The following is a 17,578-nucleotide window of genomic DNA, read 5'->3' on the forward strand; positions in this document are numbered from 1 at the left end:
ATTTCAGTTAGTTTAATACTTAAATAATATATTAAACATGTGGAATCAAATAACTATTTTTTATCAAATTCTGCGTTATATTTTCTCACATTGGTTGTAACATAAAGTTCAAGCAATTTTTTTTGTTATAAATAAAAACAAACACGTAATTTTAAAATCATTGAAATAAAAATTTTATTTTAAAGGTTCAAATACAAAAAAAAATATTTTACATAAGCAAGTACAGTGAAACATCTATAAATTAATAATGTTGGAACTATACCGAAACTATAATTTTTTATTAATTTATAGAGATTATTAATTTATCAGTATACTAATTGAATCAAAAATTCAATTTGGAACTATAAAATTATATTAATTTATAGAAATTTTTAGTGTATATTAATTTATCGAGTATTAATTTAAAGAAATTATACTATACAAATATATCAAGTTACTTGCTGCAAGTATCTCATATATGAACCAGTACTTGCTTTTTTTGTCATCCCGAACGAGTACTTGCTTAATCAAATATTTGGTATTAGCAAGTACAAGTACAAATATAAGGCAAAATTTTTAATACTCGAATGGGACAAGTCGAGTTACAAGTATAAGAAAAATTTCGGGTACTTACCCCGTGCCTAGCCCTAACATGCACAAAGTCTCACTATTTTACTAAAATTTCTTTACAATATTAGGATCTTACATTTGAAAGTTCTTGTTAATTTAAAATCGACTCAAATACATCTCTTTTTTTTTAATTAAGGGTCCAGTTCTTACGATTACTCAAACTAATTTCGGAAATATTTTATCATAGCACAGGGTCCAATTGTATTTTGAGCCGGCCTGATCATCAGTCACAGATAGTTGTATGAACCAACAATGATTAATGACAAAAAGAAAGTGGTGATAAAACTCTCAAGTCAATGGACTGATGCAGAAAAGGGCACATATAAACCTCAGTGTTGCAGTTAGAATTGAATGGTGTGTCACAACAGATACACTATAAACGACCAGGGACAAACCAATATCCGAACTTTAGTTGAATCGAGCATTACCAAATTACGTATATTATATGTTTTCTTTTCTTACATTACGCATACATGGAAATAATAAGGAAAAAATTACACTCAGAGACACTTTTTGAGTTTCTATTTTCACCATTAGACATATTGTGCTTTCAACACACTTTTTGATGAGAGAAAGACCTTACTATCTCCTAACTAAAAAGAAACATAAGAACTGACCAAACTATTTTCTCCTTACAATTTAATTATTAAATCTCATGAACGACTCAACATGCGTTTTTATTTTTTATTTTAGTTTCTCTTTCCACTAATTTTATATATCATTTTTCAATTCAAGTTTGAGAATCTCAACACATCTGTCAACATCACCAATACCTTTCTAGTTTCATTATCACCTTCAGAAATACCCGTTTGAGATATGCTTGAAGACATCGTGAATGTTTATGGAGGAGCACGACCGGATCAGGAACTGTTTTTTTCCGCTAACCCAAACGATACATGGTTCTCAAGAAATGGAGTTTAAGATGAACCATGGAAAAGAAAATTTTTGTGGATCTAAATTTAGATCCGGATTTGGTAGATATAAGAGTCAGATTCCGAATCAAAGATTGAGGAGGATGTAACTAGTTTTGAAACAGATTAACATGTCTAGAAGAAGAATTGAGGTGAGAGCAAGGCTCACGGTGGTCGTCATGCTCAGAATCCACCGTGGCCGTTTTGGTTGTTGTCGCTTCAGCTGCAGAAGGATAGCTTGAACAACAATTGTGAAGCTCTTTTTAATACATTTGGTCCTTCAGGTTTTGGCTATTCTCCATTTGACTCCAAAATTCTTGAAATTGCTTATAAAGCTTCTTGATTTCACGCCAAATTTTTAATTATGCATTTTATAGCCCCTAACAACAATTATACAATCAACAAAACTCATATCCACGTATTTTATGTCCACAAAATTAACTAAAATTTAGAATTTAAAATTTAAAATTTTATAAAATATCAATATATGGAAATCATAATAAACATATATATATGTGTATTTATATACAAGTTTCTTATATGTGTTTTTACATATTAGAAAAAGAGTGGTAAATTGATTAAGAATATGGAACTTTGTCCACGAAACACATCCATAAATTTTTTTCTATAAAACCATTTCCACCAAAATTTGTAAGATTTAGAACTCTTTCCATCAAACTTATAATGATGACATATATGAGATTATGTGAGTTTTTCATGGTGTATTATTAGGATTAGCATAGATTGCAATTCTTAATGTTTGAATATCTCGTACACTTTTGTACATACCTACATCTTGTCGTGCACATTTTTACTGTCCATGTCCACATATTTTGATATAAATGTTAATATATATGAAAATAGATGTTCAAAGATAGATAATTTTTTATATAATTTATTTTACTAATTATATGTTTTGTAGATCTTAAAATTTGAGATAAACAGTAAATGGAAACACAAGTGAAATAAGATAAAAATAATAACACAAAATATAAAATATAAAATATCAAAAATATATCTAATAAATTATCTACATTTTTTTGTCCATGTCCACAACTCACATATCTAATAAATTATAATTTGAAATTTCCAGTAAAAAGTATAAAGTATATGTATATGGATATCAAAATAATAAGTAAAAAGAAATAGATTTCTATATGGTCATTATATATTTATTTGCGTATTAGAAATTGAAAAAATAATGAATTAAATATGATGGGATAAAAAGTACAAATTACTCTAGCCATAAGATCTCATTTTATTTGTTCATCCAACGGTTGATAAGATATCCTTCTCAACTGAGTCATAACTAGAAAACAAACAAATTACGTAGACAGCTAATTAAATTAAAAAATAAAATTATATTTTTCTGTTTTCTTTTGCTTCGCAGAGGACATTTCTGTCCCAAAAACGTGTTGGATTCTGTGAAAGTGTGCTTTAGAATGTCAAAAAGAGAAAAATGTGTCTTAGATAGAAATCAACTCAATAATAAGACATCCCCTATATATTAAAGGAGAAGCATTTTTAAGGCTTTCCTTAAACGATTTTGGTGAGAATGCATGAGAAGGCTCGGATCCACGTGTCACTCTGTGAGCGATTTTAAGAAAAACGGATCATTTAATTCTTTGCTTTCTTTCCTTATTTGCTTATATTACATAAAACTTTACGACTAATTTTTTGCGATCCTCGTCTGTTTCCTCATGGCCTTTCTCTGCAACGTCCAGTCCATCAGGTACTACGTTCATGTGAGTTTCCTCATCACGGTTCCCATCTCGAGAGGGAAGAGAGAGCACTGTGAGTACGTGTCTAGAAACCTGAACAGAGCTAGCTACTTCTGGTCTCTCGGATTGCGAGCTTTCTACTTCTCCTTCCCGCTCTTCCTGTGGAACTTCGGTTCGGTCCCATCCCTATGTTTGTGTGTTGCTGTATGATGTCGTCGATTCTTTATTTCTTAGATACCACCACTAGCTTCACTAGGCATCTCCATAGCGAGCCGTTGAAGTTTTGCTCATCTCTTATTGAGTTTACTTTTGTATATCGATCTATCTATATTTTTATGTCTGTTTGTAAGGATGTTGGTTCGTTTATGACCATCTCTCGATGCGATGTTGTCTGAAATGTGCAGATTCTACTACAAAAGAAATGGCTGCTTCAAGTGCTGTAACCGCTGACTACGTCCTCAAGCCACCTCCATATATACTCTCTGGTATGATTTTATTTATTCATGGTGTGAACGGTCAAGTAGGAGTGTTCGTGTCGGATTTCGGGACAGTTAATAGCAGAAATTAAAGGGACGGGAACAATTAATATGCATACTTACAAGTACTGTTCGAATATTGTAGAAACTTGGGGACCAAGAAAATTGTTATCTGTGTTCTTTCCTTAGAGAACTTATTGGAAAAGTTTGAAGTGTATAAGCGAGAGTGATTTGATGACATGTTGTTTAATATAACATTTGAAAGGATGCTCTGGAGCCGCATATGAGCCGACAAACTCTGGAGTTTCACTGGGGAAAGAATCACAGGGCTTACGTGGACAACCTCAAAAAACAGTTTCTTGGATCCGAGCTCGAAGGCAAGACCTTAGACCACATCATCCTCAACACTTACAACAACGGCGACCTCCTCCCTGCCTTCAACAACGCTGCTCAGGTACGAATTATACAAATCCATTTTGATTTGAGCTTTTAAAAGGGTGTATGACTGTTTAGCTGAGTAAACGATGTAGGCATGGAACCACGAGTTCTTCTGGGAATCAATGAAACCAGGTGGTGGTGGAAACCCATCAGAAGAGCTTCTGGCTCTGCTTGAAAGAGATTTCACTTCTTATGAGAAATTCTATGATGAGTTCAATGCTGCTGCTACCACTCAATTCGGAGCTGGCTGGGCCTGGCTTGCTTGTAAGTTCAAAGGGTTTCATATCGAAGAGCTTCACATACATATTCTAATCTCCTTTCCTTACCCATCTTATCCCTCTGCTTTCAGACGAAGATAACAAACTAAAAATAGTGAAAACTCCTAATGCTGTGAATCCCCTTGTGCTTGGTTCTTTCGTAAGTTTCTCAATCAAGAACTTGAATACAGAGTTTACTTGCTTAGAGATCATCTTACATTTGTTACATATTCTTAAAATGTAATTTATGCTACAATTTTTGTTTTATTTTTGGTAATAAGTTTATGCTACGAATTTATTGATCTCTTTCTTTAATCTTCGATTTGCTACATGGAACAGCATGCGTACTATCTGGACTTCCAGGTAATCGAATCAGCCGTTCATTCTCTGTAGAATTTTCTCTGTTTTTTTCTTGTGTGGATGTTCGTTGAGTTTCAAGAGTTGTAGTATTAGCGGAGTTTGTTTGTAATGTGATAAAAGAACCTTGGCTGCGTCCGAGAGCGCAAACGCTTATGTAAAACGCAAATAAACTGTCCAAATAACATGTTATATAGCATGTAGACTAAGTAATCTCTTGCACATTGTTGTCATTATTGGTTAACTCATTGCTTTTGAGATAATACAGTGTTCTGAACCGAAATTACATACACTATAAAATCGAACTATGCTTAGAAGACCTGATTAAGAAAAACTTAAGTTCAACAGCGTCATCTTGATTAGTGTTTTCCATGCAATAAAACTTCTTCAAATCCCTTCCAAATCCCTGCCAAATTAATCAAATAAAGTTTAAGAAAAAGTTGATAGTAAGAAATTTGACTGTGCGATTTTATTTTTTAATTTTGCCAAATACGTTTCAATGAAATGGAAAAGAAACACAAGAGATCTTGTATATAAAGCTGAGCACATTCTTTTTTAAGTAACTCCAAAAATATATATTTTTTTTAAAAGAAGTCTCTTAGACACCCTAAAATAAGTTTTAATGATCAAAATAACCCACAAGAAAAAAAATGTCCAAATTTTTTTATTAAGGATCCAAAAATAAATTACCATTAATGAATAATACATTTAATTTAAATCAATATCATTAATGAATAATACATCTAATTTAAATAAATATGTTTAAAATATTTATTTAAGAATTTATCATTTTAAATTTTATATTAATTCTTAAATTGTAGATTCTAAACTCTAATCCTCAAATCATATAATATCTAATCACAAAAAGTTATAACATAATTTTAGACTAATTAACCCAAAAGATATTATGTGCTTTTAAACCTTTTATATTTTTCCATCGTGATCTATTTTGTGACAAAAAAGTTTGGGATATTATAGATCTCTGAAAAAAAACACTTGGATACATAATTATAGGTTTAGCCTAAAATAACAGAATTAAACTAAAGCTATAAATTGGAGATCAAAAAGTAAGCTTTTAGACTCCGTTAGACCAAAAGAAACTGAACTGCAACCTGCAAAAGGTTGATTAGTCAATGCGAGTTGATATATTTATGAATCAATCAAAGTATGAAAATTTACAAACACATACTATCAAGTATTGCATGTTACAACATTCGTCTATGTTTTTTGCAAAAAAAAACATTCGTCTATGTACATAAATAAGATATGATAGAAAAGATGTACAACAAAACATTAAAAAAATAATATTTTTAACTGAGGTGTATTGGCAAGATATTTGTGTTTACTGATGAAAAAGAAAACACTCAAGTATTTATGAGATGCATGCACCCATGTAATGTTAGTATTGTGCATATCTGTGAATGTATTATATATTTGTGTAATCTGTGCGCGTGTGTAAGGTAAGAGAGATGAATAAATAATGTTATTGACAGAAGTATAGAGCATATCTATATTGCTCTGTTCACCCGACTTGAACAGAGTTATCAAACTATGATTCCTTCTGGAACTCAAACTAAAAATATACAAACATATCTATATTGCTTTGTCGCTCTATTCACCCGACTTTGCGTGAGCTTAAGAGCATATATATATTGCTCTGTCGCTCTGTTCACCCGACATGTGGTCTTGATTAGAGGCCAAAGGTACAATGTCGTTATAGCAAATAAACAAACTGAACTCAAACTACGCTTCCTTCTTGAACTCAAACTAAGCCTCCTTCTCGACTACAATGTTCATATATGTCTCTTTTGAATTATGTGTTTCTTCTTCGCGGAAGTTTCATAACCGAAACAACAGCTTCAAATAATGTTTGTTCTCTTCTTTTTTTGTCAAACAACGTTATAGAAGGAAGCTATATAGACGTTCACAACGTTATAGAAGGAAGCTATTCAGACATGGGTGGATTTAGTTGAACTTTTGCGGTAGTTATTAATTTGACGCATCACGTTAGCTTAGGATAACATTGCATGATAATAATTTTGAACTCTGGAGTAAAACACATTGTTTTGTTTTCTGTTTAAGAGGACGTTGTGCATGTAAATTGTTTTGTTTAGTTTTATTTACGACCCTTTTGGTTATTAAAGATAACATTTATTATTTATTAAAGATTAAAGTTAACTAATATATTTGTCTTGCTTACCAAGTCTCAAATCAGAAAAAATGTTAAACATCTAATATACGAACTTATAATATATCTATTTAACATAATCTAATTTTGCATTTACTTTCTTATTTCCTTTTTTATTAGTAATTATATTGCAACTATATGGCATATCTTGCTTACCAAGTTTCAAATAAGTAAGAAAAGAAGATAATATCCTATGTTCGAATTTATAGAATATCTATTTAACATAATGTAATTTAGCATTTAGCATTTACGTTGTTATTTCCTTTAGTATTAACCATAATATTGCAACTATATGGCATAGGGTATTATATATTTCGAGATAATACAACTATATGGCATAGGGTATTATCTCCTTCTCCTCCTCCTCCTCTACTCCTCTGATTCAGACGATGAACTGTATCCCGAGCTACTCTCTCCAGATGATTCAGAGCCGTCACTACTATCTGTTTCAGACACAGAAGCTTCACTGTCACTGGCAGAATCAGATTTCGACCTCTGCTTTCTCTTGCTCTTCTTGGACAACGACCGCCTCTCACCTTATTCTTCTTTCCTGTTTCCTCCATCTACCTTCTCATCATCACCATCAAAATCTAAATTTTGTTTAGATCATGCGATGTGGGTTCTTCGATGTGGCTAAATTGATATTAAAAAAAAAATAAGTTGCAAAGAGAAATGAACAAAACATATGTACACATATGCAAATTAGCAAACATATATAAAGAAAAAAGAATAAAACGTATGTGTTCATGGTTGCAAGCATATAGCAAAACGAACTTTCAAGTGGTGCATTCATGTTGACGTATGCATGCATGGTTTTTTTTTTTCTTAAGCTTTACATGCATGGTTGTTTGGACGTATTTTACTTTTTCTTTATAAATTAAAAAAAACTTAAATATATTAATAAGTTCATAATAATCAAATAAGTCGATGGGTGGCTGGATGTTACCTATTTTTTCTTTTTAATCATTTTGGAAAATCAATTTTTAATATTATTAAAAAAATTAGAAAAGGGGTGCATGTTTTGTCGAACGGGTGAATTTTGACTCAGTGACTATATATCTATATAATCCAAACCATATAACAAAGTCAAAAATGATTTAGTCTAAACCAAAGTACAAAATTGATTTAGACTAAACCAATTTGACATATATTTATAGTTGTCTTTTTGAAATGTATGTTAATAACATTAAACAAATATTTAGTTAATTAATTAGTGTGATTTTTAGCTTGAGTAGGAAGTTTATATAAGTTACTAAATCATATTCAAACAGAAAATGAATATAGAAGATATTGAATGTAGTCAGTTGAGTAAGATAATACAAAATTTGCCTATGAATTTTAGGCAAATTTACTAAAGAATTATTAAACTCAACAAAAACTAATTTCTATGAATATAAATATACAACTTTTTATATTATGTCTAACATATATGAAAGTTCAAACAACACAAATAATATTAGATTATCTTATATAAAATACACAATCTTAAAATGTCACCAACATTGTTTGTACAAACAATACAAATAATATTGTATGTCTTTTTTTTTAAAACTATTATTTAGATTTTATTTGATTTTGCAAGCATTTAAAAATTAAAAAATGAAATCATTGGTTCGTCATAAGAACCGTCAATAATTCATATTACATGAAACCAAACAAATATAATATTTTTAGGTTTATCACCGAAAATTGAAAAACCTCGATCATTTCAACTGAACAAAACAAAATAAATATGGATTTAGAATGTTATTTATATTTTATTAGGTTAGAAAAAATAACGTAAAACTGAACGAATATCCAGATTAAACAGACATAATGTCTTTTTATCTTAAAAAGTAGGGCTGGGAAAAATATCTGAAACTGGAGAACCGACCGAAAATCAGGGTCCTGAACTCGATCAGACCCGGGATAAATAACCAAATGGATCCTAAATTGATGTATCCGAAGAACCATTACTCAACCCGATCGGAACCAAGAACCGAATGAGTATCCGAAGATATCTAAAATGTAAATAAATATTTAAAAATATTATTTATAATTATATGTATAATTATTTTAAAAATTAAAATTATGATTAAAAATAAATATATTAATTATTTTGTGTATTTTTGGATAAAATATGATAGTTTGGATAGAAATACTCAAAAAACCGTGTCTAATGAGTAATTTTAGTTATTTTTGGTTCCTTTGGATAGTTTGGATACAAAATATCCGAACCGAATTGTGTAATATGGTTATTTGGGTACTATTATCTAAACATGTTTCAGATACTTTAGTTATTCGGTTATTTTCAGATTTTTTACATCAAAATCGAACCCACCCGAATCCGGAAGAACCCGACTCAGTTGTAATATCCGAACAGAACTTAATTTTCAAACTCGAAAAATCCGATATCCGAAAAAACCAACCTAGGTATACCCAAATACTCATACCTATTAAAAAGATAACAAAATCAATAATCTCATCCCGTGCAAGGCACGGGTTATTACCTAGTACGATAGTAAGGTATAGACGTATTAGCGTGGCCATTTTAATTGGTAGCCAAAAATGTAATCACACATAGATAAAGATCTTACATGAAAACATAAAATAAAAACCATAATAAATGTGTTTATACCGAGGGACGCACAAGACCTAATTATCACTCCTCAAAAAGGAATCGCCTCCATATCCTCTGAAGTACTGTTGCTCGTCCACGTATCAGTTTCATGCAACATCGGCGGCGGAGGAACACTGACTCTCAGCAATCCAGCATCATCCCCGCCGTATCCCCCGATATCCACCACATCGGGTGACGACTGCCCGACCTTCTCCTTAATCCCTCGCAAGATCTTCAGCACCTCATCCATCGTCGGCCTCATTTCCCTCTCGTGCTGCAAACATCGGAACGCAAGCTCAGCCACCGACATCATCTTCCTCCTCACTTCCGGATCCTTCTCGAATCCCAGACTCGGATCAACCAGCTCGTGCAACGCGTTGTTCTGGATCTTGGCAACGGCCATTTTCGCGAGGTTGATGTCGCGGCTCTGTCTGGTAACGTCCACAGCTTCTTTGGAAGAGATGAGTTCTATTAGCACGACCCCGAAGCTGTAAACATCGCTCTTCTCGTTTAGACGGTAACATTGGAAGTACTCCGGGTCTACGTAGCCCGGAGTACCTTGCGGAGCGGTGGAGACGTGAGTCTGGTCCATCGGAAACAACCGTGAGAGACCGAAGTCAGCTACCTTCACAGTGTAGTTCTCGTCCAGAAGAATGTTTGTTGTTTTCACATCCCTATGTATGATCCCTGTAAAAAGAACCGAATCATTCTCTGGTTTAAAACCTAACTTGATGCTCAAGTTTTGTATTTTTACCTGATGAGTGGAGAAATGTTAAACCGCTTGCGGTTTCGATCGCAACGTTTAGACGGACCGACCAAGAAAGAGGACGAGATTCAGCTCGGTCTCCGTGGAGATGATCTGCGAGAGTTCCGTTTGAGATGTACTCGTAGACAAGTAAAAGCTCTTTGCTATGTCTCGATGTGCATCCGTAGAGAATCACAAGATTCGGATGCTTTAACGATTTCAAGATCTCAACCTCGTTCTTGAACTGTTCAACGTGTTTTAGCGATCTTTCGTATAGTCGTTTCACTGCTACAGCTCGTCCATCCTTCAGCACGCCTTTTCATAAATTGCCAAAAGATTCTTGAATCAAAAAACTCAATGCTTCTTCTCTGGGAGAGATTGAAAAGAGAGTGGTTCTTACCGTAGTAGACTGTACCGAATCCGCCATCTCCGAGTTCTCTAGAGAAATTTTGAGTGGCTTCCTCGAGTTCTTGGTAGCTGAAGACTTGAACTCCAAAGTAGACGCTTCTGTTTGCAAGGCTAGTAGAGACTGAAGGGAGAAGAGGGAGATCGGTGTAGGAAACTGTTGTGGAAGTTGGATTGTTTGATGCTTCCCTACTCGAAGACGTGATGACCAAGTCTTTGGTAATGTATTGAGCTGCCTGCGTTTTCTTTCTCTGACTGACCACAAAGAACAAACCTCCGGCTATAAGAATGATTGACACCAACCCCAAAGCAGTTCCGATTCCTAGAGACCAAAAAAACAGGCTTTCATATTAAGAGGTGATAATGATGGTGCGTACTATATGGTTTCTAATTGGATAAAGCAAATGAACAATAACAAGTACCTGCTTTCTTCCCCGTTGAGAGACCTGGGTCAACAGAATAACACCAAGAAAGGTTTAGTCTAAACTTTTAAGAGAGAATTGTATATCTTGCTACAAACTTTCCGTAAATAGATATCAGAAACTAGAGAGAGAGAAAAAAAACTTGGTGTTCTTGTGTTATATAGTAATCAAAGTCATGTTTCTCGAAAGAAGAGGAATAGTGTAGGCACCTGCGTTTGCTCCAGTAGAGAGGCCAGTATCTATGGTATGGCACCAGAAAAATGTTAGTTCGAACTAAACAATTCAAGAAACGAAATAAACTTGAAACCGCATGTACTTTTTATATAGTAATCAGACACTAAATGTATTCCCTGTTGATGATCCAATCAAAAGGTCGGTGGATAGGAGATTTAGGGAAGGGATAATTGGTGGATCTTGTGGAATAAAATTTAGAAGATTAGAATACATAAAAATAAATCTTACCCCAATTTGTAGAACCGCAAGTAACATTTTGATGCCCGTCAATACAATAGCAGACGAATCCATTTGAGCTCTGATTATATCCACAAGCACCCTTAGAAGATACGCACGTGGAACATTCTCGGTTAGCTCCAAGCTCGAAACCCTCTGCGATAACCATCTTCAGATTACCTAGAGTTGGATTGCTTTGCAGTGTGTTCAGAGACGTTCCAGCTGCGGGAACACTGACGTGACGTTTGCAAATCGCACGAAGTGAACGAGACGATAGGTTTCTCGACACGTAGTAACTTTTCTCATCACCGTCACCATCGTCTTCGCAATCAATGTCAACAAGGTAAGTAGAATCAGTTGGTGAAACCTCGGGGCATCCGTAGTATATCGTCAGCATCTCGGTGCCAGTAGCGAATGGAAGCACAAGTTCGTTGAACGGCGATGAGTTTCGTGGGTATGGTGGACAAAGATCGCCTATATAATCTGATCTAGCGAGTCTTGTGACACGAGAGGTAGAGTTTGCCTCTAAGATTATGAACTTTGCGGAGGAGATGGTAAGCTCTGCAAATCCTCCACTACAGTTGAGTTTGAAGTCGGGGTGGCCACATGCTTCTCTGCCAGATATCCAGAAAGGGTAAAAGAGACCTTCTTGATTGCCACAGCTAAACGGGGTACTGCAGAGCTTGTGAAGCTCACTAGCTGAGTGAACACAAGAAGGGATCACAAAGATCATCCATATGATGCTATAAGACACATAAGGTGGAAACAAACTGATCATTGTGTTCTCCCTCTGTTTTTCTTGCCTTGAAGGTCACTCGTTAGAAAAATTGTGAAGGAGGGGGAAAACGCTCAGAACAGATTTAAACGATTTTCTTTTCCCTTTGCTTTTTGCAGTTTTCCCTTGGTGATATGAAATTTAAATCAAGTTCCCACCGACGAAACTAAAAAAGTTTGTACTTTTTCTTTCCATCATCTTAAAATGCTTATGCCTATAACTCAACATCAGCACATTAATTTGCAAGAAGAAAAAAAAACATATTGATTTGCCTTATCAATGTTTGTTAATCAAACATATGATTTTGTATATTTCCAAAATAAAATCATAATTACCTATACACAATCGTACTTCAGCTAATAGAAAAATGAACTCGGAAATCTTATTAATAAATTTTCTATTGAAATGTTAAAACAACACTTATTTTGAAACAAAATTTTTATTTTACAATGACAATTAAACTGAAACGGAGAGAGTAGTAGCTAATTAGACGTCCATACATATTTGGTGCCTAAACAATAAACCAAGAGATTCTACGGAGATTAAATAAAGATTTGTTTTAAGATTTTTACTCACATTTATACTATTTTCTAAAAAAGTGATTTTATTGATTTGTCATATTTTCAATAATTTTAGGATTAATCATTAATTTTAATAAATAAATTGTAGAATTGTTAGTTTTAATAAAATATTTTAGTGATTAACTTAATGTTGTAGAATTATTAGTTTTAATAAATGATTTTAGTAATTATCTTAATATATTATTAACAGAGATTAAAAATTATATCAAACTTTAAAATATAAAATTTTATGTATTTTACTATATCAAATATTCTGCTTGAACCAATTTTAAAAAAATACATTTTACAGGATATATAGGTTAATGTTTTAAAATGTATTATATTATTTTAAATTAGGCTAATTTTCTTTAAATAATTATATAGATAATGATTTTTCTGATTGGCCACAGTCTATATAATTTTAGGATGAATCACTATTTTTAATAAATAAATTGTACAATTATTCGTTTTATAAACGATTTCAGTGATTATCTTAATGCATTAATGAACATAGAACAACAAATTCTATGAAAATTAAAGTTTAATGTGTTTTAATAAATCAAATATTCTGCTTGAGCCAATTTTAAAAATATTTTTTTTACATAATATGCAGAGTAATGTTTTAACATCAATTATTTTATTTAATATTTAGCTAATTTTCTTTTAATAATATAATAGATAATATTTTACAAAAGATAGAAAATTTAATGATAACTACAACCTATGATTTACTTAAATATTTGATATTATCTTATTTACTGTTAAATCAGGATATCAGGTGGAACGGATTTATCCAGATAAGGAATCATCACCTTTATTGTATAGACCCACAGTTGATGCATTGAATGTTTTTTTATTGAAAAGTAAGGTGTCCACCAAAAATGACACATTTTATGGCAATTAGTATCATGATGCATAGCAGTTACGAAAAATCTGCGAGCGAGAAGGATAGATGGGGATACATGTTGTGCCAGATGTAAAGCCATAGAGGAATCAATAAATCATGTATTTTTTTTAATGTACTCCAGGGTTTTAGGTGTGGGTGTTCTCACAGGTTCCATCAAACCCATCTATTTTTCCAACTAGTTCACTTTTCACAAATATGGACCATTTTTTTTTGGCGAGTCACTCCGCAAATGGATGATCATCAGTTTGCATGGATACTTTGGTACATTTGGAAGGGAAAGAAAAACAAGATATTCAGTAATCTGGACATGGATCCAAGGGACACGCTTAACTTGGCGGAAACCGAATCAACACTATGGTCGGATGCACAAATCTTGAATACACAGAGAGAAGCACAGCATATGGAAGTGGCGACCAGGCCGTCAATCTCAGGACGTTGGTGTTTTACTGACGGCTCTTGGAAAGAAAATAATATTTTCTCTGGACATGGCTGGTATAGTATCTTAGAAGGTTTTGACGGTTTGATGGGGGCAAAGAATGTCAGGGCTAGTCTCTCTCCTCTCCATGCAGAGGTGGAAGAGCTACTCTGGGCAATTGAATGTATGAGAAACTTAGGTCAGTTTAAGGTCACTTTTACAACAAATTGTTCTCAATTGGTGAATATGTTTTCGGAACCAGAAGAATGACCAGCTTTTGCAAGCTATTTAGAAGATATCAAAATCCTAAAGAAAAGTTTTTTCAGCTCAGAAATCAATTATGTTCCAAGAATACAAAATTCAAAGGCGGACAGTGTAGCACGTAGTGTCAGAAATCAACTGTCTTTCATCGTTTATATGGATGTAGAACTACCCGTTTGGTTTACAAAGTCAGTATGAATCTGTATTAGTTGACGTCCAAAAAAAATCTTATTTACTATTTTACAAAAAGAAAGTTATAGTCTCTTACATGTCAAAAAGAGTTATAATATTTTGGGTTTTGTTAATTATATATTATTTTGGATTTCGTTAAAATTAGCTTATCAGTCAAAAGCTATGGTCCAAAAAAGATCACAGTTTTAATGGTTACGAATGTAATTTATTATTTTAGTTTATAGGTTTGTCGCTAAAAGAAAAAAAAATCACAAGTTTAACAGGTGTATGTAATTTATTATTTTTAGTTTATAGGTGTTTAGTTAAAAAGTATCTTTTTAACTACTGTAGGTTTTGATAATAGCTATCGCTATAAAAATATGTTTATACTCTAGCGATATCAACTTAGGGGTTGACTGTTTTTCCCGCTACCACCCGCAAACGCAGCTTTTGCGGTTTATAGCGGTTGTTGGCGTTTCGACACAATCACAGAAAACGCTACAAATCGCTTCAAACCGTTCCGAACCTCTTAAAATCAAAAGCTGGTTCCAACTAGCGTTTGCGGTTGCGGGCGGTTGCGGGCGGTTGCGGGAGGATAAAATTTTTTTCTTTTAAAACAGAATAAATAAAAATAATACTAAAAATATTCAATAAAAATTTTAAATTGAAATAATAGAAATTGTAAAATGTATTCATATTATATTTCAATTTATATTATAAAAATTTAAAACTAAAATATTTTCTATAAATTTTTAGAATTTAATAATATGATTTTATAAATATAAATTTTATATTTATCATATTATTATGATTTTTAATATTTTTATAATTACATAAAATGTAAATATTGTTAAATTATTATTTAGCAGATGTTGCGTTTGGTAGTTTACCAGTCATAAGAGTCCCGCAAACGCAACAATTTTTAACAGCTGTACCAGTCGTACAAATCTCTAGAAAACGCTTAAAACCGTAACCATCCGCACCCGCAAACTCCCGCAACCGCAACCGCAACCGCTGCGGTTACACCAGTCAGGCCCTTAGTGCTCGATTACAGATCTTATTAGGAAACATACTAAAAGTAAACTTACAAAGAAGAAAATAATTAATATTTTAAAATATAAGAGATCACGTAAACATTCTCAAGATACTGATTCCAATCACATATTTAAAATATATAATTTGAAGAAACATCATGATATCTATGATTTCATTTATTTCGTGACTATAAATTCTGATTCTAGTGAAGATGAAAATTATCTAAACTTTAATAGGTTCATCGAAAAAATGCTTGATAAAATATATTGCTTGATTCAAAACCCTAGTTAGAAGAGCAGCCGTCGGTCTTCTTTCTCTTATTCCGATGGTTGGTGGTTCTCACCACCACCGGAAGCGAGTAAGACTCTGGGGAAAGATGCTCTCAAAACTCTTTACCGCCGGCTTTCTGTCTCCGGAAAAGGATGGTTCTTCTAACATCTCTATCGCCGGCTTTGTGTTTCGAGGAAGGATGGTTTTTCTAGCATGTCGATCACCGGAACTTATGTTCTTGTGTGGTGAATTAGTGATGTAGCGGAAGCTGTATAGGATAAAACTAGGGATCCGTTGATTCTAAGAATACCCGGATAACTAGGATAATCACAATGATCTTATTTAGTCTAAGAATGCCTAAGATCAATGTCTTCTTAAATTCGTTGAGATCACCAATGATCTACCGAAAACAAGGAACAAAAGAGAAAACTCTTAACTTTTATTAATAATCAATCAACTCATAAACTGAATACAAAATTAAGCCTAGACGGCTATATATAAGAAAATCCATAAAAACCCTAAAACAATAAAGATAATTATCTAAAATAATTAATAAAACCAATAATAAGATATTTAGAATATGTCCAAATATCTATCTACATCATTCTCTCCGGGTTGGAGAAGATTCGTCCTCGAATCTTAGCCGTGATCTTCAATTAATTTTTTTCTTCTCTTCCATTGGTGAAACTTAGCATCCTTGATTTTCAAGTAAACTAACAAAAGGAAAATATAAAACAAATTATTTTTGTCCATGCATCCAATCATCGTTGTTGAGCCTTTTGTCTTCACAAACCAGTCACCAACAAGACACGTAACCACTTGACTCTTTGACTTGATACCATCCATCATCACGTATGATTGTGTGGTCTTGAACGCATCTTTGCTGAATATGAAATCAATCGGCTCGACCATTATCATGTCCTCACCGTATCGATCATAAATAACAAGACCAATAATCACGTCTTCAACATAATTATCATATATCGCAGGACCAAAAAAATTCTTTGTACTCTCCGTACAAATCTTTTGTCGAATTAAATGGATATTCATCCGTTTGATAAAAACACCCAAACGACATGTGGTATTGAAGGAAACAGAATCACTCTGATTTATAAAAAACCAAAGTGATGGCTCTGATACCAACTGATGTAGCGGAAGCTGTATAGGATAAAACTAGGGATCCGTTGATTCTAAGAATACCCGGATAACTAGGATAATCACAATGATCTTATTTAGTCTAAGAATGCGTAAGATCAATGTCTTCTTAAATTCGTTGAGATCACCAATGATCTACCGAAAACAAGGAACAAAAGAGAAAACTCTTAACTTTTATTAATAATCAATCAACTCATAAACTGAATACAAAATTAAGCCTAGACGGCTATATATAAGAAAATCCATAAAAACCCTAAAACAATAAAGATAATTATCTAAAATAATTAATAAAACCAATAATAAGATATTTGGAATATGTCCAAATATCTATCTACATCAATTAGTATTAGTTTGAAGTCGTGGGAATACTGCTTTTGTTTGGTTCTTGTTGTTTCAGTCACTTCGTCGCATCCTAAGTTAGCTTTTTGGGTTCGTTTTTTGTGATTTATGT

General features: G+C 32.9%; 2 protein-coding genes across 2 annotated transcripts; one reads left to right on the forward strand and one right to left on the reverse strand.

The window, feature by feature from the left end:
• Nucleotides 1–3,175: 3,175 nt before the first annotated feature.
• LOC108824904 (uncharacterized) lies at nt 3,176–4,636 on the forward strand. Its single transcript, XM_056993647.1, has 5 exons — nt 3,176–3,413; nt 3,646–3,726; nt 3,983–4,171; nt 4,248–4,419; nt 4,505–4,636. The coding sequence occupies exons 1-4, from the start codon at nt 3,221–3,223 to the stop codon at nt 4,328–4,330; spliced, it is 546 nt and encodes a 181-aa protein (XP_056849627.1). The 5' UTR covers nt 3,176–3,220; the 3' UTR covers nt 4,331–4,419; nt 4,505–4,636.
• Nucleotides 4,637–9,456: 4,820 nt separating this feature from the next.
• On the reverse strand, nt 9,457–12,450 carry LOC108826051 (LEAF RUST 10 DISEASE-RESISTANCE LOCUS RECEPTOR-LIKE PROTEIN KINASE-like 1.4). The gene is made up of 6 exons (XM_018599425.2): nt 11,591–12,450; nt 11,338–11,367; nt 11,129–11,152; nt 10,702–11,028; nt 10,311–10,616; nt 9,457–10,243 (listed from the first exon to the last, which is right to left on the reverse strand). Exons 1-6 carry the CDS (start codon nt 12,354–12,356, stop codon nt 9,606–9,608), a joined length of 2,091 nt encoding a protein of 696 aa, XP_018454927.1. The 5' UTR covers nt 12,357–12,450; the 3' UTR covers nt 9,457–9,605.
• Nucleotides 12,451–17,578: the final 5,128 nt, after the last annotated feature.

Source organism: Raphanus sativus, chromosome 9 (assembly GCF_000801105.2).
Source record: "Raphanus sativus cultivar WK10039 chromosome 9, ASM80110v3, whole genome shotgun sequence".
Taxonomy (NCBI): Eukaryota; Viridiplantae; Streptophyta; class Magnoliopsida; order Brassicales; family Brassicaceae; genus Raphanus; species Raphanus sativus.